At 45.2% G+C, this 23,557-nt stretch overlaps 1 protein-coding gene across 1 annotated transcript; it reads left to right on the top strand.

Moving 5' to 3' along the window:
* The first annotated feature begins 7,525 nt into the window (after window positions 1-7,525).
* On the top strand, window positions 7,526-22,728 carry tmem125a (transmembrane protein 125a). Its single transcript, XM_040184009.2, has 2 exons — window positions 7,526-7,973; window positions 21,012-22,728. The coding sequence occupies exon 2, from the start codon at window positions 21,335-21,337 to the stop codon at window positions 22,031-22,033; it is 699 nt and encodes a 232-aa protein (XP_040039943.2). The 5' UTR covers window positions 7,526-7,973; window positions 21,012-21,334; the 3' UTR covers window positions 22,034-22,728.
* The last annotated feature ends 829 nt before the right edge of the window (window positions 22,729-23,557 follow it).

The following is a 23,557-nucleotide window of genomic DNA, read 5'->3' as shown; positions in this document are numbered from 1 at the left end:
CATATCAAGCCTCTCTTGCTTTGTGGGCCGCTCGTTTTTCTAGATAACCAGCTGTGAACGTAGCCGTTTTAATTCATTAGGGTTCACAGTGTAGTCGTAATTTGTGTCTCTGGACCTGGTTAGCTCTGGACAATTGTGCGCTTGTAAACAGTAGCTTTTTTACAATGACTTGTGAAACATTCACTACAGACTAACTAATAGATGCTCCTCCACATAGCTCTGTTGACGTATGGCCCGTCTTCACACCAACACAAACTCCTTTTTATTTTACTTTCTAAACTTGGCCTTTCCTGTCTTCCCTCCAAAAAAAAAAAAAACGGGACTCACCGCAGCCAAGTGTGTGCGCAGGCACGTGCAACACACATCACCATGTCAGCTGTTCTCAGAGAGGTGCGGCAGTAGATCACAATTAGAGCCAATCACAGAGAAGCGAACAGTCTGTTACTTTCTGCCCACCAGCCAGACAGTTAGTCCATCTGGCTTCTGTGCTCGGCTAACTCGCTCACAACACCTAATGTTGCTTTCATATGGGGATTTTTGACAATGTGAGTGCATGTTCTGGCGGTAGATTCAACACACACACACACACACACACGTGTGTTCGACATCACACTTCTGGGGGGTGCAGGTTTTTTTTGCTCTTATTTCATCCTCATTCATTTGGCATTTCTACAATATGTACGTGTATGTGGGGGTGTGTGGGGGAGGGTTGAATGGGTGGGATGAAATCTATAGTACATTTGAAACTGAAAGTGGACTATTTACTGACGGCAACCAATGCCGTTTTTCCTCCCATGCGAACACCTCTTACCAGACTCAATTTTTAAGCTAGTTTTGAGATACCGGCACCCATGTGATACCAGACAACCTGAGGAATCCATTGGTACCGTGTAGCTTGTCGTGAAAGGGGATACAGTAAATAACACCACCAATTTGGCAGAGGAAAAACTGAAATGTTTCTACAATACTTAACATCATTAATTCAATCAATTCATTAAAAACACACAGAAGAACAAGAAACACAAGAGAACAACTTGAAAACCAGTGCTAAACTACATATCAAATTAATCTTGAAGGACCCAATTTTCAAATGAAATAGATAACTCACATTGTCTTTGCGTAGTTAAAACATTGTTCACATTAAACACACTCACACAAGAGTTTTCAATGTGTTGCCTGACTTCTTCTCAGGACTGTTTTTATATAAAAGCGTCCTCACCGTCCTGTTAGATCAGCGGGTGGGAACATCAGTATTCCTTCTCCAAACTTAAACCTCAACAGAGGTGTAATTAAGTGGGTTAATTGAACACAGCTGTGGATTTGCAGGCGATTTGAAATGCCAATCACACACAAGCACAGCTAGTGGAAATGATCAGTGCTTTCCCGCCACTCCTTTTCCATTTAGCCTGGTAGTGAAACACTGTCGCATTCAAGCTGTGCATTTATTCAGTGGCATTCACAGCCATCTAATTTTGGCTTGAAACAGTAAAATGAGTTTGTGACCCATTAAGGGTTCCCCCTTTTCGTTCTTCTGACAGACCCGAAAGTTAACAGAGCTTTGTGAACCCCTTTGGAAGACGTCCCTTTCAGTAAAAACCTCTCAACATGACTCATTAATAACCTTGGTGACCCTGAATAAAGTCCCTGTACATTTTGGCGGTCGTGGTAAAAGGTATTTGCATGTGGAAGGAAAACACGAGAGAACACGCACCTGCAAAACATGCTGGAGAGAAATCCAGGTCCTTAGAGGGGTTGTTTGAATCTCAGACACACAGTTATCTACCTGTTAAATTCATACGTGTACGTATCAGATGCAGATGAATGCCAGGCTGCAGTGCAGGGCTGAGGTGATAATAAATTCCTCTGACCATGGACACCATAACTGCTGCTCAATGCACTCCCCGAAAAGCATCGCTTCATATGACCTAAAACACTACGGGAGAAAAGGTTATTGCTTGAGACTAGTGGTCTTATTTTGACCTGAAATCATGGCAGTTTCTTATGAGGCCATACGTACAGGGACACGTCATGCTGACATGTGCTCGGCCCATGCTGCAGTTCAGCAGCCTGGAGAAGGACGCCGAGGATTGAAATGTTGAGACTGACGAGATGAAGGCTGAGTTTCAAAATGTCAGAGGGTCTCTGGAGAGACACAGAGATGGATGAGACTTGTCTGCACAGGTTTCTGAATTCTAACCCGGAAACCTGAATGAACCACTCCTGCCCCTCTAAAAGTGCTGTGACACCACGTTTGTGTACTGCAGTGATGTCTAATGCACAGCGAGACAGTTGGAGGTTAACGGTTGTTTGATGATGATTTGCTTTGTGTTTTCCCCTTTTTTTCAAGAAGATCAAACATAACGTAATCACGGTGGCATTTTCTATGTTTTGTCTTTTAGATGAAGCGACTTGAGATGCAAGTTGTCATTTTATGACACATTGACTAGAAATAACTATCTTATTGGATCTCATTGGATCACGTCATCATCGATTACATTTGCTTGAGCCTGTATAAATAGTACATTTAGTCTTTCCTTGTTTGTGCTGAATGAGCCACACTCTCATACATCACCCGAGGAAGGTGACTGGGCTTCAGTCTGGGTGGGAAATGATCACACTCAATCTGTACTCAAATACAAAGTCATACAGACAGTCGAGGGCACAGGTTTGCACATCCCCGCTTTCATACATCTGTGGAAAACAGAATAGTTACGATTATTGTCATTCACATTATCTGAAGTCATATTATGACATTTTGATGTGCCCTCCCAGAGGCACGATAATATTTTATTTGGCTGAAAGCGAGCAAACCTTTATATACAAGGAAAGGACAAAGTCCACCATTGGGAGAGGCGAGAGTTATTTAGGTAGATTCACAAATAGAGTTGATTCAGAGACATTATTTTTGGTATGTCTGTTAAGGGGAAAGGAATGACAAAAAAGGAGAGGGGAAAAAACACATTGATTGTGGCATCAAGAAGTCTGTTTAATCAAACCGTACTGTGAAGTCTCCTCGCTCAATAAAGTTAATTGATATGGTCCCAAAACCTTACCCATTCATTCACGACTAATGTCAGATATTTAGTAGCAAAGCTCACTGCTGTCTGTCTGGATAGTACGCTTTTCCCTCCCAGCAAAGAGCAAGTCCATATTTCATTATCACGGCACTACGTCATTGATAAGTTGCTTTTTGTGTAAATGTCACAAATGTTGAATAACTTAAAGATTAGTCTGACAGAGAGGCTCTGTCTTTGATAACTGACTGGTTGAAAAAACAAATTTGACTTTGTGTTTTGAATACAAATGAGAGGTGTTTTTGTGCATATCAGAGGGACAGAAAACATTCACCTGCAATTCATGAATAAAGATTTGCTTAGATCTCGTGCAGCAGCTGCTTTTCACAGGCTCCGCTGTCACATCAGTGTGTTGCTTTCTCTAATCATAATATATTTGAACACCAATGTTAACATTTCACCCGGGTTTCATTTGATCCCGTCGCTGGATTTGGACTTGCCGAGAGCTGTGTGGGTAAATTGAAGTGATATTCATTCTCTTTCATGACATATCAAAGCATTTCTTTTTAGTAGGAGTACCCAAAACACACCTAAACCTCTCAAAGTATAGATGTGTTTATAGCTGATTCCTGCTTATGTGAAATGTGTGATTGGGATTCATTATAAAAGAAAAAGGTGGGTTTCAAATGAAACCATGTACATTACACAGGAATCGGGTTACAGTATGTTGCACCATCACTGTGACTCGATATGTGCATGTGGATGTCTTCAAGCCTGGAATCTTATACAACATTTAGAAGTTTGGGCTGCACAATGGAAAGTCAACTTATTTGGCCTCCTGTGTCACGGCGAACATGCAGCAGCAAGAATTCCCAAGCAGTTATGTGGAAGAGGAGCCAGTTGAGGTGACCACAGGGAGATCAGCACATCTCGAGATGGGAGTGGGCAGCTGCAGCGAGGAGGAACCTGAGGCGCTGCTGGTTTTGTAGGCAGCAGTGGATTGAGCGGGTAAAGCTCAATCCATTGCTCTGTTTTACCATCTTTAGATATAATGAAAGATAATAGAAATCACCAAGTCGCTCTTTTCTTAAATGTCTAAAATATAATAATGATAGAAAACTTTTCGCACCATTAAGATAAAGCAATCATAGATTTGTGGCAAACATCTGTACGACCATTGAACAAAAACAAGCTTTAGTTGATCTGACTAGCTCATTTTGCATTGCTATCAGGCAGGTTTCCCTCGTCATTCTTGATGGTTTGAATCGTCGTGCCAAGTTGGGATCTTTAATTTAAATGGAAATGAGACACTGGTGCGTTTAATCTGAGGATCAGGTGCTTGGTCAGCCTCTCGTCTCCCTCTTCACTGCGTAGGGATGTGTTTGTGTATGTGTGTACTCATTTTGGTCACTCGTCACTCTATCTAAGGGTTATTCTTATAGTTAGAATCCAAGTTGAGATTAAGCTTGGTGGTTGGGGTATGACGTGTGTTTGGCCTTTAGGACCAGGTCACATGACATCTCATCTATTGAACAAAAAATGTTTGTATACATTTTTAAAAGGAGAATCAAAGTGATCATTAAAAGCCTGGAAAGGCGATTACATGTTCCATTTGATTAATTTACAACCGGGAGTTCAGAAAGGAAGAAAGATTATATTTAGTGTGTTGTGAAAGAACTAAGACTGGTTGTGTGGACTTGCTTCCTTGTTGGGCACAATGTTAACCATCCCATTGTAAGGTTGTAGTTTGGTTTGATGTCCCAGTCTGTTAGGGTAGAGAACCACACCTCCTCATCCCTCATGCTGAACACCGGCGTGCCACAGGGCTGTGTGCTAAGTCCTCTCCTCTACTCCCTCTTCACCTATGACTGCACACCTGTACACGGTTCTAATACCATTGTCAAGTTTGCAGACGACACAACGGTGATTGGCCTCATCAGTGACAACGATGAGTCGGCCTACAGAGAGGAGGTCCAGCACCTGGCGGTATGGTGCGCCGACAACAACCTGGCTCTCAACACCAAGAAGACCAAAGAGCTAATTGTGGACTTCAGGAAGAAAGCTGACACACACATCCCCATCCATATCAACAGGACGGAGGTTGAGCGTGTCGCCAGCTTCAAGTTCCTGGGTGTCCACACCTCTGAGGACCTCTCTTGGACCCTCAACACCTCATCCCTGGTAAAGAAAGCACACCAGCGTCTCTTCTTCCTGAGGAGACTGAAGAGGCCCATCTGTCTCCTCAGATTCTAGAGAATTTCTACCGCTGTACCATAGAGAGCATCCTTACAAACTGCATCTCAGTATGGTATCCCGGACCAGCAGGTTCGGGAACAGCTTCATCCCTGCGGCTGTCACTCTACTGACCCCCACACACATCTCCCTCAGTGACTGTACTTTCCTCCTCCACCTTGGCTTGACTGCCACACCCTCCTCTAGCCACTGAACATTTGCACCAGAATGTTTTTTTCTACCACTTATTACTGTATTAATCGTACTTATACCTACAATACCTCTTAAATATAATATTACTAATACCTCTTTCACTTCATCTCACTTGTTACCACCACTAATACCTACACCTGCACTTATCATACCTACACTTCTTACCTCAATTGCTGCTATTCTTGTCCCAATTACTGTTCATATTGCATATCCATTTCTTACTGTTCATATTGCATATCTATTTCTTACTGTACATATCTATTTATTCACTTATTACACTTTACATATGCACATACTCTGCACTTTTTTGCTATATTGCACTTCTGGTTGGATGCTAAACTGCATTTCGTTGCCTCACTACTTGTACTCTGCAATGACAATAAAGTTGAATCTAATCTAATCTAATCTAGATTAGGTTTGAGATATTTAGTGGTTGTGGTGAAGGATGTCTTAAAATACAAAGCTGTTTTTGACTGATGAAAACAAATTACGTGTCAAATGATGGTTAGGTCTAGTCCCCAAGGTAAGCCATTGCAATGTCCATTGTGAGTGTGTGTGTGTGTCCTGCGTGTTTGTGTGTGTAACACATTTTTCATCTGGCCTAAAACGTTAAGGTGGGCATCTGTGCATTAATGTATGTGAAATGAAGAGTTATTGAAGTGACTGTATTTATTCCTGCATCCATCACTAACCGCTTCCATATATCAGTGTTCCAGGTCATCTCCTAATATTTACTCCACCATCCATCACCTGGACAAAGTTAATACAAACCAAAGTTGCCCTCCAGCGCCGGGCATTCTTTCAACCTTGTTAAAGTTCAAGATTACCATATTTTTCTTTCATTTCTGGGAGACAATGTATATTTTCATACAGCAATGCCACCGCAGAATACAGTACATATGTTCACAAGAGCACTCTGCTTTTCTCCAAGGTGGAGCAAAAGACACTGATGGTTGTCCTGCTTGAAGGAGCATGGAGAGAAACACGGTAGCATGCAGTACAGGAGTCAGTGAACTGTCAACTGGGACAAAGACTGAGAGACTACATGCATGTGAATAGAACCAGACTGAACAACGTGTTTGTCGACCATGTCAGAAAATGTGTAAAGCTGTTGCTAACGACCACGCTGATAGGAAGGCTCCTCGCCCGGGCCGACTTACAGAGGAAGGACACAGACATTTGCAGGCACCTGGAAAATTACAATTGCACTTGTTTGTACAAACAAAAATGGACTGCATAACAGTCCATTCACTCTTCCACATACACAATATTGTATCCAGCACAATGATACCGATCACTTCCCCAAGCTTTGGTCTATAAATAATACCTTTCTGTTTGCACATGCCATTCTGTGGTAGCACCCCAATGTGCAAGTGACTAACTGTGAATGAAGCACTTGATCTAATTTTGGATCGTGGCCCATGGTGAGTATGAGAATATCGAACCTCAAGAAGTGGTGGAGGAGGAAGCCTGCTGAAAGACACATCTGAATATGCACCTGAATACAATATACACACCGGCACCGTGGCATTTTTATTTTGTTGTTTGTAAAGCCTTGCTATTGCTATCATACCGTGTTAAAACATGTTTGATGGTCATATTTTCTGTATATTCATTTTGAGTTCTCCATGTTATTGTGATATTTTAATATTATTTAGGTTGATGCTCCAAATAAACCCAGTCCGGACAAATCCTAAGTGCTTTAAATCAACTCAAAGAAATCAACAAAACCAAATTCTAGCCCTAAACTCTAATGTCAAAGACTCTGCAAAGGGGGAAATTATAATTCCATAATGTTGAACATGTTGGAAAATATGGATTTACACTTTACAACTAAACAAACTCCATCGGCACCCAAGGTAATGTCTGGAGCTTCAGCATTAAATATCCAAGGTCCAGAATAAACTGCCAATCCCCCATTAAAGGTTGCCTTGGAAATGACCGACAGCAGAAAAACTAATTATGACTATTCAAATCATATCAATGAATAAATCCTAATCGTCTTTGATGATTGGTTTACTCCTTGGTGCTGGGATGGGTTAAACCACTTCTGAAAAAAAAGAAGCGGTGCGTCCAGCTCATCGGCTGATATCCCCAATTACAGTGGCTCTTACTTATAAGAGCTGTCACACCCAGTGTCATGTGCTGCGGTTCCCCGCGGGGACCCTGCGCGCTGCGGCGGGGGTCTGCCTGCCTGCGCCCTCCCATCCGCGCAACCTCGCCGCCGTGCGCGGCCACACCTGCGCCAAACCGGGAAATCCGCCCGGTGGAGAGAGGAGGCGGACGGACAGCGGAGCTCCAGAGAAGCGGCGGCGGCTGAACGGAGCGCCTTCATCGGCCGCTATCGCGTCGGGCTGCGTTGGGCACTTGATCCGCAGACGGGCGAAAAGGCGCAAGCAGGAGACGATTGGCGCAAATGAGACTTTACGAAAGCGGCGGACACGAAAGACGGAATTCAAACGAAATTGATCAGCACCGTTACAGAGACCCGAGTGCGAGCAGAGCTGCGCGCAGGTAAGATACGGAACCACAGGAACTGCCCCGTTACAACTTTTTAATAATCCAACGCATTTGAATTCAAACGATTTGTTATCTTCATTTGAACCTTATTTTTGGGGTAACGTTTTTATTTCAGAAAGGTAAATGAGTCCCCGAGGAAACCAATGATAATACGGTTTTGAAATAGTTAATATGCCGAATGTATTAAAAAATACTCGAAGCCTATTTGGAAGTAAATACTCTTTTCGCCGAACGTGGAGGGTGGTGTACAATAATTGCATATATGGTGTATGACATGCTTTAATATTTGTAATAACTAAAGGTCACAAAAATGCACCTATGAGGACCAGCATTTGTCGGTCCCTTTATTCCCTCTTTTTTGACTTAAATTCAAAGGGTAACATTTCATTTTTCTCCATATATTTAATCTTAAACAAACTGATCTTGCCTTCATATATTTCTGTTTTGTGCTGTGATGTTAGGGTTCCTGTAACTTTTATTGTTGTTTTAAAACACACACTTTAAAGTCATCCAGCGTTTTGAAATGGAAAACCATCTGAGGTGCTTGATGACTAGCTGGAAGCCAAACAGTAGATATTGATAAAATAATCACAAAATCCATATTTTACACCTTTCACTGTCCTTTTCTAACCTGCAAGAGTAGTCAAGCGTTATAAATGAATGCATTAGCAGACTATAATGTTTATTCAGGAGCATTAACCTCCTAACGCATGTAGCCTACTTGTAATTAAGTGAGTGTTTTATAAGCCATCTAAGTTATGGTGAAACTTTTGCTCACTAACAGTAATATAACGCTGTTGACTTTCCGGAACAAATGGGTTGAGTTGCGCTTTAAAAAACAAGGAAGTAAAACACGTTGACATCGTATCACACGCTGACCTTTGCTCGCGCGGTTATCGAGTGCACATAACAGTGTGCAGCACGGTGGATCATCAAATAACAGGACTACTGTCGTGCACTTTGAGTTCAGCTATACTCCATTGCGGAAAATGAATAAACCGCAGAGAGGACATGTTGTCAATGATCTAATTGGAATACACCCTCTATACATGATGCCCTGTGACACTTTGCCTGTATAAATATGTTGTTACTGATCTAATGACCAAAGACAAATCATGATCATCAGAAGTGGCGTATAACGCTCCACACTGAAAATACTTTACGGATGAGGCAGTTAACCACAATTCAAGGTAAAAACAACATGTGAAGGGGAAACATGGAAATTGGTGAGAGTGTAGGAGTTATATGAGAGCTCAGGTGAGGTTTGTGTTTGTTTGTGCGTCTATGTGAGACATGGACGCCAGACAAAGAATGGGGTAGACAGTGGGACGGAATCTTAAATATCCCGAGAGGCGTTTTGTTTCACAATCAGCAGATACAGAGTCAGGCAGGTTGTGTGTTTTCACAGCAGCTTTGCGGGCCCGTCGACCTCTGTCCCTTGGCACACGTTGTATCCACCTATAGGCCTAAGCATAATCGATTCAATTCAACCAATTCAGTATAAGGAGAGTAGGTAAAGAATAGCGTTGGCCTCGACATGTAGAGAACACTCTCTCTCTCTCAAAGAGCTCATCATAACATCAAACAGAAATGGGTCGAGACACGTTTTGCAAGGCTGTCCTGTGCTTAAAGCTAACGTTAGCATGCTAACATGCATGGAGCATGCTGGTGATTCACCTATAGTGTTTAGTGAGCATCGGAAGCAGCTCGTGAGCATCGGAACATTTGCTAATTACCCCCAATCAGAAGGTAGACGCTGAAGGTACTTTTGTATTTGGCTAGTTTACATCTTATCTGTAACTAGACAAACTAGCAATTACAGGTTCAAGGCCAAGTAATAACCTGGTATACAAGCCCATGTAAAACAGGGAATTGATTTTACACTTAAAGTGTTAATTAGTGAGCTTTAGATGTGCTTGTAAGCATTTTATGTTACCTTTGGACTGATCTAAGCAGCTTTGCACTTGATTCCTGTGTTATTAATGCTAAAGAAAGCTAATCAGCTACTGGCTTTAGCGTCACGTAGACATTCAGCCCGATGCAAGACAGCTAATGATGTTTCACAATGATCCTTTTAGGTAACATAAATAAAGAAATTGGATGGCAATCCATTCAATTAAGACTTAATAAATAATAAATATATATTTCACTCATCACCACAAATGTCATGTTCGCACTAGAGAGAAAGAAAAAAAAACAAGAGCAGCAAAGTAATTTAGCATAATTTTCTTGAATATCTGTGAACATTTCATGGCCATCCAAGCGGTTACAAATGCCAAACCAATACTTTCTCAACCTGAGGTGCTGCTGCAATAAAGACACGGCACTTTCAGGTGTCAGCCCGGGAGGAAGATAGGAAGCAGGCGCAGGGTTCTCAGGTAGGAAAGGAGATCTTTATTTATGCAGCGAAGGTCCTCCAGACAGAGTCTAAAGCGGGCTATGAAATTATCCTAGGTCACACTTCTTCCGATAAAATAAACCAGGAAGAAGTGTGGCTATAAAACTATCAAAAACAAAATCACTCCGCTCTAGGAGGAAAACAAAAAGGCTTTTAAATTTATCAAAGTAACCAACGCACTCTATTGACGGAGGCAACGTCTCAAAACAAAATCACTCCTTATAGGAGGAAAAACAAAGAACTATGAAAGATTAATGTTGCATCTAACCTAGGAATACAAAACTTAAGCAAAACCAAAAACAACCTGCGTGGAGGTGAAGGCACTGGGCCGATCGAAGATCCTGAATAACAACAAAAAGGAACCTGTGACGTGGCAGAACGAGGTAGAACACATGGGTAATGACGAACACACTGGCACAGGACAAAGGGAGACGCAGACTATTAATACACATGGAGGGGAATGGGGAACAGGTGGACACAATCAGGAATCAGGGAAGACAATCAGACTGGTGACACATGAGGAAGGGTAAGTGACCTGAAACGAGAGGAGTTATTATTTCAAAATAAAACCGTAAATGACAAGACAAAATGCCCCACAGAGTAAAACCACAGACAATTTCACCGCGGTGTGACAGAACCCCCCCCTCAAGGACCGACACCTGACGGTCCAGGTAGCTCAGGGTGGTCTCTGTAAAAGTCCTGAATAAGTGAAGGGTCATCTATGTGGCGCCGCGGGACCCACTGTCTGTGCTCAGGACCGTATCCCTCCCAGTCCACTAAATACTGTTTACCCCTGCCTCTATTGCGTACGGCCAATAGTCTCTTGACTTTATAGAGTAAGCCTCCGTCGGCTGCTTCCAGTGGCGGCGGGGGCTCAGCGATAGGAACCATGGGGCTTTCCTTGGTGGGTTTGACCTGACTGACGTGGAATGTGGGGTACGCCCGAATTGACCTGGGCAAACGGAGACGGACGGCAGCGGGGCCAATTACTTTGGAAATGGGGAAGGGCCCAACGAACCGCGGTGCTAGTTTTTTGGAAGGGACTTTGAGGTGCAGATCCTTGGCTGATAACCAAACCCGTTGTCCCGGTTTGTATTCTGGTGCGGGACGGCGTCTTCGGTCGGCTGCCTTCTTTACTCTGTCCCCCTGTCTGATGAGCACTTGACGGGCGGCGGCCCAGATGCGATGACAGCGACGAACCAGGGCATGGGCGGAGGGAACTACAACTTCCTGCTCAGAGTAAAAAAAATACAGGAGCCTCGTAACCGTATACACACTTGAAGGGTGAGAGACCTGTGGCAGAGGTGGGCAGCGTGTTGTGGGCATATTCCGCCCAGGCCAGATAGGAGCTCCACGCCGTCGGTCTTTGTGACACCAGGCATCGGAGGCTTGTCTCCAGCTGTTGGTTGAGACGTTCGGTCTGGCCGTTGGCCTCCGGGTGGTAACCTGAAGTCAGGCTGGCTGTGGCACCGATGAGCTGACAGAACTCCCTCCAGAACCGTGAGATGAACTGGGGCCCCCGGTCTGACACGATGTCCTTGGGAAATCCGTGAATTTTAAAGATGTGTTGCATCATGATTTGGGCAGTCTCTTTAGCTGAAGGTAGCTTAGGCAAGGCAATGTAATGTGTCATCTTGGAAAAGCGATCCACCACGGTTAAAATCGTGGTGTTACCTTTTGAAGCCGGGAGCCCCGTGATGAAGTCCATTGAAATGTTCGACCACGGCCTGGATGGGATGGGTAGGGGTTGCAGCAGTCCCATGCGTGCCCCGGTGGCCGTTTTGTTCCGAGCACAGACCGGACATGCGTCGACGTATTCCCGGACCCCTGATTCCATGGATGGCCACCAGAACCGCTGAGATATGGCAAACATTGTTCTCCGGACTCCTGGATGACAGGTGAGCAGCGAGGTGTGGGCCCACCGAATCACGTTTGGGCGCAATTCCACTGGAACAAACAAACAATGCTCTGGGCACCCACGAGGTGGAGGCCCCCCCCCATCCGCACGCTTCACCTCTTGTTCTATCGGCCAGGAAACTGTTCCCACCACACAGTTCTGTGGAAGGATGGGTTCTGGTTTTTTGGCCACTGGTTCCGGGTCGTAGATGCGTGACAGGGCATCTGGTTTAACATTCCGGGACCCCGGCCTGTAAGACAAGGTGAAGCAAAAGCGGTTGAAAAACAATGCCCACCTGGCCTGGCGTGAATTTAGTCTCTTCGCTTGTTTGATGTACTCGAGGTTCCTATGGTCTGTCCACACGATAAACGGATGTTGTGCCCCCTCCAGCCAATGTCTCCACTCCTCCAAGGCCACCTTGACCGCTAGCAGCTCCCGGTTGCCCACGTCATAATTCCGCTGTGCAGAGTTTAGTCGCCGGGACAAGAAGGCGCAGGGGTGCATCTTGCCATCGGCCGCTGACCGTTGCGATAAGACGGCCCCGATCCCCTCATTGGAAGCGTCAACCTCTACCACGAACTGGCGCTGTGGGTCTGGCAGAGTAAGGATGGGCGCCGAGGTGAAGCGACACTTGAGGTTCTGAAACGCCTCCTCTGCATCTGGGGACCAGTTGAACCGCACCTGGGGGGATGTCAGGGCGTGAAGGGGACCAGCTATCGCGCTGAAGCCTCTGATAAACCGCCTGTAAAAGTTAGCAAACCCCAGGAATTGCTGAACCTTCTTGCGGCTATCGGGCGTAGGCCACTCAGCCACCGCGCTTACTTTAGCCGGATCCATCTGGACTCTTCCAGGGGCTACAATAAAACCCAGGAAGGAGATGGTGTCGGCATGAAACTCACTCTTCTCTGCTTTCACATACAGGTGATTGCAGAGAAGACGTTCAAGGACTTGGTGTACATGGCGTTTGTGTGTGTCTAGATCTGGTGAGTAGATTAAAATGTCGTCGAGGTAAACATAAACAAAGTGGTCAAGAAAATCTCTGAGGACATCGTTAATCATGGCTTGGAATACGGCAGGAGCATTGGTGAGGCCGAAAGGCATGACTAAGTATTCGTAATGACCGCTCGGTGTATTGAACCCAGTCTTCCACTCGTCTCCCTCTCTTATTCGGACCAGATGGTACGCGTTGCGCAAGTCCAGTTTTGTGAAGACTGTGGCCTGCTGGAGCTGATCAAAAACAGAGGTCATCAAGGGAAGTGGGTAGCGATTCTTTATTGTGATGTTGTTAAGTGGACTATAGTCTATACATGGTCTCAAAGACCCATCCTTTTTTTTAACAAAAAAGAACCCGGCACCCGCAGGTGACGATGACGGCCGGATGAGCCCCGATTTCAGAGATGCATCAATGTACTCAGTCATCGCCTGACGTTCGGGTCCCGACACAGAATACAAGCGACCCTTAGGAATGGTGGAGCCGGGGATGAGCTCGATGGCGCAGTCATACGGTCGATGTGGAGGGAGAGACGTGGCCTTTGTTTTATTAAAGACCTCCTTGAGATGATGGTAGCAGGGGGGAACGGAGGTCAGATCTGGGTACTGGGGCTCTGTGACGGGGTGAGCAGAAACAGTGTTTATTAAAGTGGTGATGGGTCGGTGAGGCTCCTCCCGCAAACAATTCCCTTCACAGTCTTTTCCCCATCCCATGATCTTGCCCGTAGGCCAGTCTAAGTGGGGGTTGTGGCGAACAAGCCATGGGAATCCCAGTACTAGGGTGCTTGTCGGCGAGTGAAACAAAAAAAAATTCATCAGTTCTGTGTGATTGTCTATGGAAAGTACAGCAGGCTCAGTGACATGTGTGATGGTGAATAATGCTTCCCCACTTAAAGCACTAGCCCTGATGGGACGTGCGAGAGTCTTTGTCTTTAACCCCAGTCTGTTTGCTAGTCCCCAGTCCATTAAGCTCTCGTCAGCCCCTGAGTCAATTAAAACATCCAACGTCATGACTGTGGTGTTGTGTTGTACCTTAATGGAGGTCAAAACCCGTGTCGATGAGCCTGGAGCCGTGGGTCGGTTGCCTAACCACGGCGTCTTGGCCGTACATGCGGCTACCAGGTGACCGAGCTCCCCGCAGTAGAAACACCGACCTTCCCTCAATCGGCGCTGCCGTTCTTCCGGGGTGAGCCGAGCACCACCCAGCTGCATAGGTTCGTCTCCGCCAACCGGGGAAGAAGACCGGCGCTGATCTGGTGGCGCCCGGCCGGGAGCCCACCCGGAGGGGGCGGGGTAGTGCTGTGAGCGATGTGGAGCGTCCAGGCGTTGTCCCTGGAGAGCCCTAAATTCCAGGAGCCGATTATCCGTTCGGATAGCGAGGGCGATGAGGGAGTCCAGGTCTGGAGGAAGGTCCAGAGGCAGCAATCGCTCTTGGATGGGCGCAGCCAATCCTTTAAGAAAGACGTCATAAAGCGCTGTGGTATTCCAGCCGCTCTGCACCGCCAAAGTCCTGAAGCGAATGGCGTAGTCACAGACAGATTCTCTTGTCTGCTTCAGCCCACTGAGCTCTCTTGCCCGTTCTCGCTCTGTTGTGACCGGATCAAAAGTTTTTCGGAGCCCTTCTTTAAAATCCTGAATGGAGTCGCAGATTGAGGATCCGCTTTCCCATTCTGCGACGGCCCACGCCTTCGCCCTTCCCGACAGGTGGGAGATTACGTAAGCCACCTTGGCTCGATCTGTGGGGAAGTGTTGAGGCGAGAGTTCAAAATGCATGTCGCAGTCTATGAGAAATGCCTTACATTGTCCATGGTCTCCCGTATATCGCTCGGGAGGTGCCAGCCGAACCCCAGTTCCTGCGTAGGGGAAGGTGGGAGGGGGCGAAGGTTCAGGTGCAGGAGGTGCCGGGTCCCTCCTCTCAGAACCTCTGAGAAGCTGCTGAAGCTGACCCGCGAGACCCCCTATCTGGTCAAAAACAGCAGCCTTGAAGTCCTCCTGACTACGGGCCAGGCCTCTGAGTCCCTGGCTCAGTGAAGTCATCTGCTCTTCCTGCTGGAAGAGACGCTCCCCCTGAGAGGCTAGGGCCTGCGCGAGAAGGTCCTCCCCTGCTGCTTCCATACTGGCCAGTGTGTACTGTCAGCCCGGGAGGAAGATAGGAAGCAGGCGCAGGGTTCTCAGGTAGGAAAGGAGATCTTTATTTATGCAGCGAAGGTCCTCCAGACAGAGTCTAAAGCGGGCTATGAAATTATCCTAGGTCACACTTCTTCCGATAAAATAAACCAGGAAGAAGTGTGGCTATAAAACTATCAAAAACAAAATCACTCCGCTCTAGGAGGAAAACAAAAAGGCTTTTAAATTTATCAAAGTAACCAACGCACTCTATTGACGGAGGCAACGTCTCAAAACAAAATCACTCCTTATAGGAGGAAAAACAAAGAACTATGAAAGATTAATGTTGCATCTAACCTAGGAATACAAAACTTAAGCAAAACCAAAAACAACCTGCGTGGAGGTGAAGGCACTGGGCCGATCGAAGATCCTGAATAACAACAAAAAGGAACCTGTGACGTGGCAGAACGAGGTAGAACACATGGGTAATGACGAACACACTGGCACAGGACAAAGGGAGACGCAGACTATTAATACACATGGAGGGGAATGGGGAACAGGTGGACACAATCAGGAATCAGGGAAGACAATCAGACTGGTGACACATGAGGAAGGGTAAGTGACCTGAAACGAGAGGAGTTATTATTTCAAAATAAAACCGTAAATGACAAGACAAAATGCCCCACAGAGTAAAACCACAGACAATTTCACCGCGGTGTGACATCAGGGAGTCGAAGCATAAGATAGACAGCCCGACATTGAGCCAGCCATCTCATTCATTACAAACACAGACAGCCAATATCAAATTAGAATATGCTGAATTTCACCTCTGAACCCACACGGGAGGAGTGAAAAAAAGACGGAAGAAAAATAAAAGATGCCAGCCTCTCTCCCATCGTCGGCAGTGAAGCAGAAGGGCACCAGCATGTTAATTGGTGATTTGATTAGCGTTTTAATAATGCAGCTGGGTACGACAGTGGAGAACAACAGGCTGCTCCGAGGTTTTCAACAATCGGTCCTTCATCGCAGGGACCAACAGCCATTCAAACAAATTCCTCCAACTTCCTAAAGAAAACATACCAGCTTTCTTTGCTTTAGTTTGGTAATGGAGGCTTTTTGAAGGAAGCAGAAATTCTACCCAGTTAGGCCTAAAAACAAATATCTTCATTTGGCTCCTGCCATGGTAACAAGGCTGAATGTGACCTGAACACGTCGCTGCTTTAATTACCACAGTCCTCAAGCTGAGCCATAGGTGAGCAGCTGACATAAAGGTCTTTCTTTCTCTCTTTCTGTCTTAGGTCTTCTTTTGTGATCGCTGACAAAGCGATGACAGTGACATTGACTAGGCCATTGTCTCCCCACTGCTTCCGGACGGAGGGAGCCTCCGTTGTCCATTGTGACTAGAGAGAAGAAAAGTCTTGAAAAAGACCTGATTCAGCATATTGTTTTTCCTTTCCAGCCCCATTTGCAAAATCCAAGAACAGCAGTGAAGCATCCGCCCCGTCCCGTCCCGAGCCCTGAGCCCCGCCCTCGCCTCTATAATCCCCTTCACACTCCCTCAGCCCCTTCACCATCTCCAGCCCCAGCCTCAGCCTTTGCCCCATCGAGTCCCAGGTGACAGCTCAGAAACATCCGTTACCCTCCTACTCAACATGCGCCTTCTTTCCTCTCGCTCCAGTCCCCGTGGCGCTTGGCACCAATGCCCGTCACATAGACAGATGGAGCCAACCCTGACCCTTCTCCTGGCCCGTGGGGACGCCAAGAGAATCAACGCCTGACTAGAGGACAGGGGGGGGGGGGGGGGTTGTGAGTGTGTAGGTGTGTGTGTGTGGAGGGGGGACAGGAAGGAGAAGGAGCGTATTGCTTTTTCACCACAGCAACACATTGCCGAGTCTCCCGGAGATCTTCCCTGCTGCCCAACACTGAGCAGGAATTTCCTAAACCTCCAAATTTTGCCTGATAAATTCTTTCTTTGGTTACTTGGCAGAGATAACCGTAAACCACAGGCTCCGCGATCTAAAACCACTGAAGGCAAGCCAGCTCTGAGCTCCACACTGTTTTCCTTATGAAGTGAGATTCAAAAAATAAATAACATCATTGTGCTTCCCGTAAGAGGAGATAATTGAGGGACTCCAATCAGAGCGTCCTTGTGTGTGCTGGTGTAGCTTTATCTAAGCGGTAACATTTTGCCTTTCATCCCCATTAACTAGTCCAAACATTGATAGATTCATTCTAGAGCAAGATTTTGGCTACTGTGCCGTTGCTGGATCTAGTCGCCGTCTTCTAACCTGCTCTGCTGAGCGGGCACTTGGATTAGCTTATAATGACATACGAGACATTTTAGAAGGACCACGTATCAGCAATAAAATGAGACACTAATTGCCGGTGAAATGATTTTAGCAGGCTGACATAACAAAGGGGGGAATACCGGAGTCCCAACGCTTCGCAGGTAAATGGAGTGCAGCACGGGGTATTTACCCCACAGCTCCTGCTGCGACCTTTGCGGCTGAAAAGCTAAAGGAGGCAGAAATAGAAAGACATCCATTTTTGATTTGTCATTAGCGATACAAGGATTGTTTCGACAGTAACGCAAAGGAGGAAAAACACAAAACTTTTAGTTTTACGACTACTACTTTACCGTGGATTTTCCAGGACTCCGGGTTATCAATCCCAAACTCCCCAAATAAATGATAAAGGGTGTTTTTTTGTACGCAATAATGCATGATTTTAATGAAACAGAAGCCCATCGGTGGATGTACATCGTGCGTTATCTGATGTGCAACATTTCCATATTAGTGGATCTGTATTCATGGATATGCAAAGAGCATTGTGGGAGTTGTGTGAAAACTAACAGCTAAGGTGTAAAGATTCATCAATAGATGTCATGTACCCAAGGTTTTTGATGCACAGGTGTGAATGACCTTTAGAGCGTGCAGCATTAACGATCCTGTTGGCTTTGTGGGAGATGAATGTACGGTGTGGCGTTTGATTGGTGGGGAGTCGTAGTGCTACAATGTAAATTGAGAAAAATGCATCAGAGAGCAGAGACACATTGTCCGTCAGTGTCACAATGTCTCCATCTTCGCCAGAGTACCATCAACTTCTTATAAGTTGCGGTCATCTTTCTGTATGAGCTCCTAAGATTCTCTGGGTCTTCACTACCAGTTCGTCTAATGATTGCCAACCCAAAAGGCCTTTAGGAACTTTAATGCCAGATTGCTGTGGTATCTCGGATAAACAAAGTCATGAGGAGGTTTGTAAGCTGTTTGAGTCCACTTACCTGTTCTCTTGCAGTTGAAATGAAGCCGGTGGGGGGGGGGGACGCAGTCAGGCTGCGCTTCTGTGACTGGAGGTCATAGCCTGAAGGTCATATAAGTGATGGAAAAAGAAAAGCAGGTACAGTCCAGCGGTTTTGTGTGTTTGCGTTTTCCGTGGGGAGCCCAGGGAGAAGCACAACATAGAGTGAGGAACGCTTGCGTCGTTAAGCGTTCAATTTCATTTCATGATCTTTGTTGCATGCCTTCGCCTCCCGCTCCATCACCCGCTTCTCTCCTTGCCTCGCTTTACTTTGGGCTGTCTCATGAATCAGGAATTCCTCTTTCATAAACTGTATGAAGCGAGGTGGTATTTTCAAACTTTTAATAAGACAAAGAGGTGAAGTATTGTTTTTGCCACCTTAACACCTTTGGCGCCTCTACCTCAGACACACACACACACACACACACACACACACACACACACACACACACCTCAATTACTGTGCTATTTCTGTTCTGCTACCTGTCAGTGACAGTGAGCTCCAACCAGCTGCGATTAATTAGTGACTCAACAAACACACAAACGCACAAATGCACACATACAAATACACTTTCATCTCTTTGTGGGAAGTATTCACTAGAATATCACAAGATAATAAATAGACATGCCGAGACACACATGCCCTTCACCTTTTACTGCTAATTTATAACTCCTGCAAAACATACACGGAAGCAGACACACATGCACACAATCTATTACCCATCAGATACAGAACGTGAGGAGCTTCTGGAACAGCATGTTGCAATTACACACCCGTCCTTCTCCGCTTTAATTACCACAGTCCTCATTTAACACCTTGTATTCATGGACCTCACATCTCCCCGTGTCTCAGCACAGGACAATACCTCTCCACCCTGATAAGAATGTTATCTTCAGTTCAAAGACTTTTCTAAGACTGTGTGTTGCTCTCACCTCGTTTCAACTGGTGCTTTCTAGAGGTCCCCATGGTTAAAAAGTAGAAGCAAGGTCTTAAAACGTAAGACGATGTTCCGCTTGTCCAGATTGACGTGCTCATTCTATTTTGTAGATCGGTGTTTGTGTTAGCAAACCTCGCCGTTGCTGCTGCCAGCCCGCGTTGGGCGCGTGGGCCGGGGCCGCACACCGCACACTTTAATAGAAGTAAAGCAGCAGACACCCGCGGCAGTTTGAAAAGACAAGCTGTCGAGTGCCGTAACCTCCAGGGTGTGTGTGGTGCGTTTGTGCTCCTATGCGTTTACATGATTGTGTTATGGCTGTGTGATGAGGTTTCAGACTACACTTTCAATGTTATGTGCTGAGGTAAGGTAAAGACTGAAGGAAGAGACAAGGGGTAATAGAAAATAACATGGTTTTCTAGACACAGACTATTGAACGGATGTGTGATGAAACATATTAAAACCAACTGTGCAGTTCAGTACAGAATATGCACAGGTTAGGTAGAAACGAGTGAGCTTGGCTTAAGGTAAAAATAGGAGGATTTATTGGGTGAGCTCATGTGGCCTTGTGTTTGGGAGGCTGAGAGAACCGAAATGTACATTTGTGCATTGGATGTTTGATTCTGTGTAAGTGTGTGTGGACGGGCATCATCTATTCTATCAGCAGCTGATGATTGTTTTTTCCTGCAAACTCAACAGTGGCAACTTATTAGCATAGTGATGACGAGAGATAGAAAAGGTTGTTAAGTTTCTTTTAAAGTTTTGATCCTCAGAGAAACTGTGTGTTAGTGGGATTTTAGTGTGTGTGTTTTTATTTGTGTGTGCATCTTGGGTGTCATGAATGTGAAAAATTACACAATGATTGTTTTTGAAGAGTACATTTCTTCATTCAAAGGGTACAAGAATGGGTTAGAACATAGAGGTTTAAAGTCCACACTTTAGTGCTCCCGTAAAACCAGTCTCTGTGTACTTTGATGTAACAAGGCTCAGCTATTGAAACTGGCTTGCGAAGTAACCCCAAAGCGCTTTAGGAATGAAGGATGTGAACCAGCACCCGTTTATATGCTGTCATTTATTGTAGAATATACAAGGTATAGGTGCTAGTCAGTTAGCTCGCCAGTCTACTCAAGATAAACACAATTATTTTCATTCACTAGTTAATTTTATGTGATTAATTTACATTGTTTTGTTGTATTACAACCTGCTGTTACTTTTATGGTCACATTTTAATAAATATTATTTAAGTATTGAGATAATCAAGCTACCTTCGGCCTGTCTCTTAGGAATTAAAATACTCCCGGTGGCAGAGAGGGCACCAATGAGCAGAAAAGAATTCTCTGAAATGTGTACATTATGGGTGGAATCACACACTGCAATAACCCTGACACATCTACATCTGTCTTCTTCAGGTGCTGCTGCCCTGCAAAACCATCCTGGAAACAGATTTTTTCGACTCTTAGGAGGATTTGGATCCAGTTAGCGTGAGAAACCTCAACTGATGTTGTGGAACCTTTGAATGCAGACTCGGGCGGATAAAACTACAACATACTGAGCTCAGTATTTGGTGCATTGGATTTGTTTTGTTTCTACTTTTGCCACAAACTTAAGCCCTTTTCTTCAGGATAATACACAGGGCAAACTTGTGTACATTTGGTGAATGAAGTACAACTAAAAGGACCCTGTCTTCTTCTTCTGTGGTGGTTGAGACAACGCCATTGAAAGTGGCATCAGAATGCCTGAGCTGGAAAACTTTTCCCCCCTGAGAAGTCCGAGAGGCCATGAGCCGGGCCCTAACGGACCGGCAGACCCGCTACAGATCCAGCACAGCATCCTGGAGGAGCAGGTGGAGCTGTGGTGGTTCAGAGATCCTAGGAAGTCTCTGCTCTGCTACTGCGTGGCCGTGCTCCTGATCCTGGGCTGCGGGCTGGGCGGGGTCGGCCTTCTCTCCACCACCACCAGCGTGTCAAGCGAATGGCGGCTGGGCGTGGGCACAGCCCTCTGCCTGCTGGCCCTGGGGGTCCTGCTCAAACAACTGCTCAGCTCGGCTGTGCAGGACATGAATTGCGTACGGAGCCGACGGCGGATCAACATGCTTAAAAGCGGCGGTTTATCCGACCTGCTTGTGATTTTGATTACGGGGCTGTCACTGTTGATTTGTGGAGGCGTTCTTCTACACCTGGCACTGGCTAATCACATGCCAAAGCCTGGCCAAGCCCTTAATGACATGTACATCTCTGGAGTGGTTTTGCTCGCCGGAGGGGGGTCCGCAGTTGTGGGTGTTGGAATATACTCTGTTGTGGTCATCTTGCTTGAGAGGACGAGGCACGGACGGAGGTTGGTGGACCGGGTTTTGAATATCTTCACTGTTTCTGGACACATGGACCGTCACGCTCGAAGAGAGACTACCTCCAGTCTGGCTAATCTGATATGAGCTGAGGCCGCACCAGGACGGTGTATTTTGGCGCCTCATGTTGAAACATTAAGCCTCAACTAAATCATAGCAGTCTTTATGCAAGAATATTACAAGAAGAATAGTTAAAACAAGACTCATCCCTTATATGCTCTCGCTTTGCCACGAGCTGCCCAGACTCTGCGTGTGAGGCAAAGTGAACTGATTTTTCTAATATCTTCTTGCAGCAATCAAATCTCAGTTACAAAGCCAGGATGAAAGAATGGAACTGTAAAACGTTGAAGAAAAGTGCAAATAATAATGTACCGATTTGTATTTATTTCACAACACGTGACCAGTTACTAATTCAGATGCTGTGCAATTTATTATTCACATGAATGGCATTTTATTTAAGATCTGTGAATGGTATTTATTATTAGGCCAACTAGGTTGCCATTCACATAACAATCTGTTTCCCACCAACAAAAAAACCTTTTTAAGAAGTTGTCTCAATGGTATTTTAGGAGATTGAGAAACGGAAAGTAAATATCAGCTGAAACATCTTAAGCTAAAGGAGGAAGTAATTAGTTGTCAAATATTGTATTCTTATCAGATTTTTACAGCTGCCTGAAATTGAAGGGAAAGGCCGGTGGTCTGAGCGGAGCCCACGGCCATTTGGTTTGTATAAAGCTTTTCTGTATAAAAGCTGTTCCTAATAAAAGTTGACACTACACAGATAATGAGACAGAAACCTTGTCAAAGTTGGCATTAGAGAACGATGAGCGGGATCATCTACTAATTAGACTGTCACACGTTCATGATCTATAATACATATCCTGTAAGTGTCCTTGGACTGCACACTACTACTTGCTCAGTCATTGTTAAGATAAAATTAACAAGAGCACCAGCTGAAAGGCTCAAATATAAACTGCTAAGTGGGTAAACATAACTATATAAAAAAGCAGATTTTTAGAATGTATTTGTTATTCATGCCCCGTCCATGTTCACATGAAGATAAGGAAAATAACATAATTTAATGGATTGGAGGATTTAAGCTCCAGGTAATTCGAATGACTCATCCCTGTAAAGTTCTTTCCTCTGCAAAATTTTTTTTTTACCATAATACACGCGGCCGCAGAAGGTTGCGTTGTTTGTGACAAACGTGGCTGAAACCTCACTATAATGCTTTGCTGCCACAGTAGATGAATAAAGACATTACGATGTTTAAAAGTCACATTACAGCACATAATGTTGCATAGATACTTTGTGTTTATGCATCAACACAGTAATGCTCTTTCTTTTTTTCAAATCTTTCATCTATTTTTGAGAGGTATTACTTTGTGTAATATGTATAATGTCCATTCATCTCGCTGAAGTCGTGGAGAAGCACAAATTGCTTCAGCTCCTAGAAGTTTTCGAGCCTCTTAGCTCGATTTTGTACCCTCTGATGCCTACGAAGGCATTTAATGTGGCTTTAAGCATGCTACCAAGAATGCACTATGAAGGATAGTTGCAATCTTCAAATGACAAAATGTTGTCATTTTGGGAAAATGGGACATTAAAGTC

This window comes from Gasterosteus aculeatus, chromosome 8, assembly GCF_964276395.1.
Source record: "Gasterosteus aculeatus chromosome 8, fGasAcu3.hap1.1, whole genome shotgun sequence".
Taxonomy (NCBI): Eukaryota; Metazoa; Chordata; class Actinopteri; order Perciformes; family Gasterosteidae; genus Gasterosteus; species Gasterosteus aculeatus.
Note: the sequence above shows the minus strand (reverse complement) of the source record. Positions and strands in the feature narration are given on the sequence as shown.

Excerpts from the sequence above, each read along its gene's own strand:
- tmem125a (XM_040184009.2), top strand. The coding sequence starts at position 21,335 with ATGCCTGAGCTGGAAAACTTTTCCCCCCTGAGAAGTCCGAGAGGCCAT.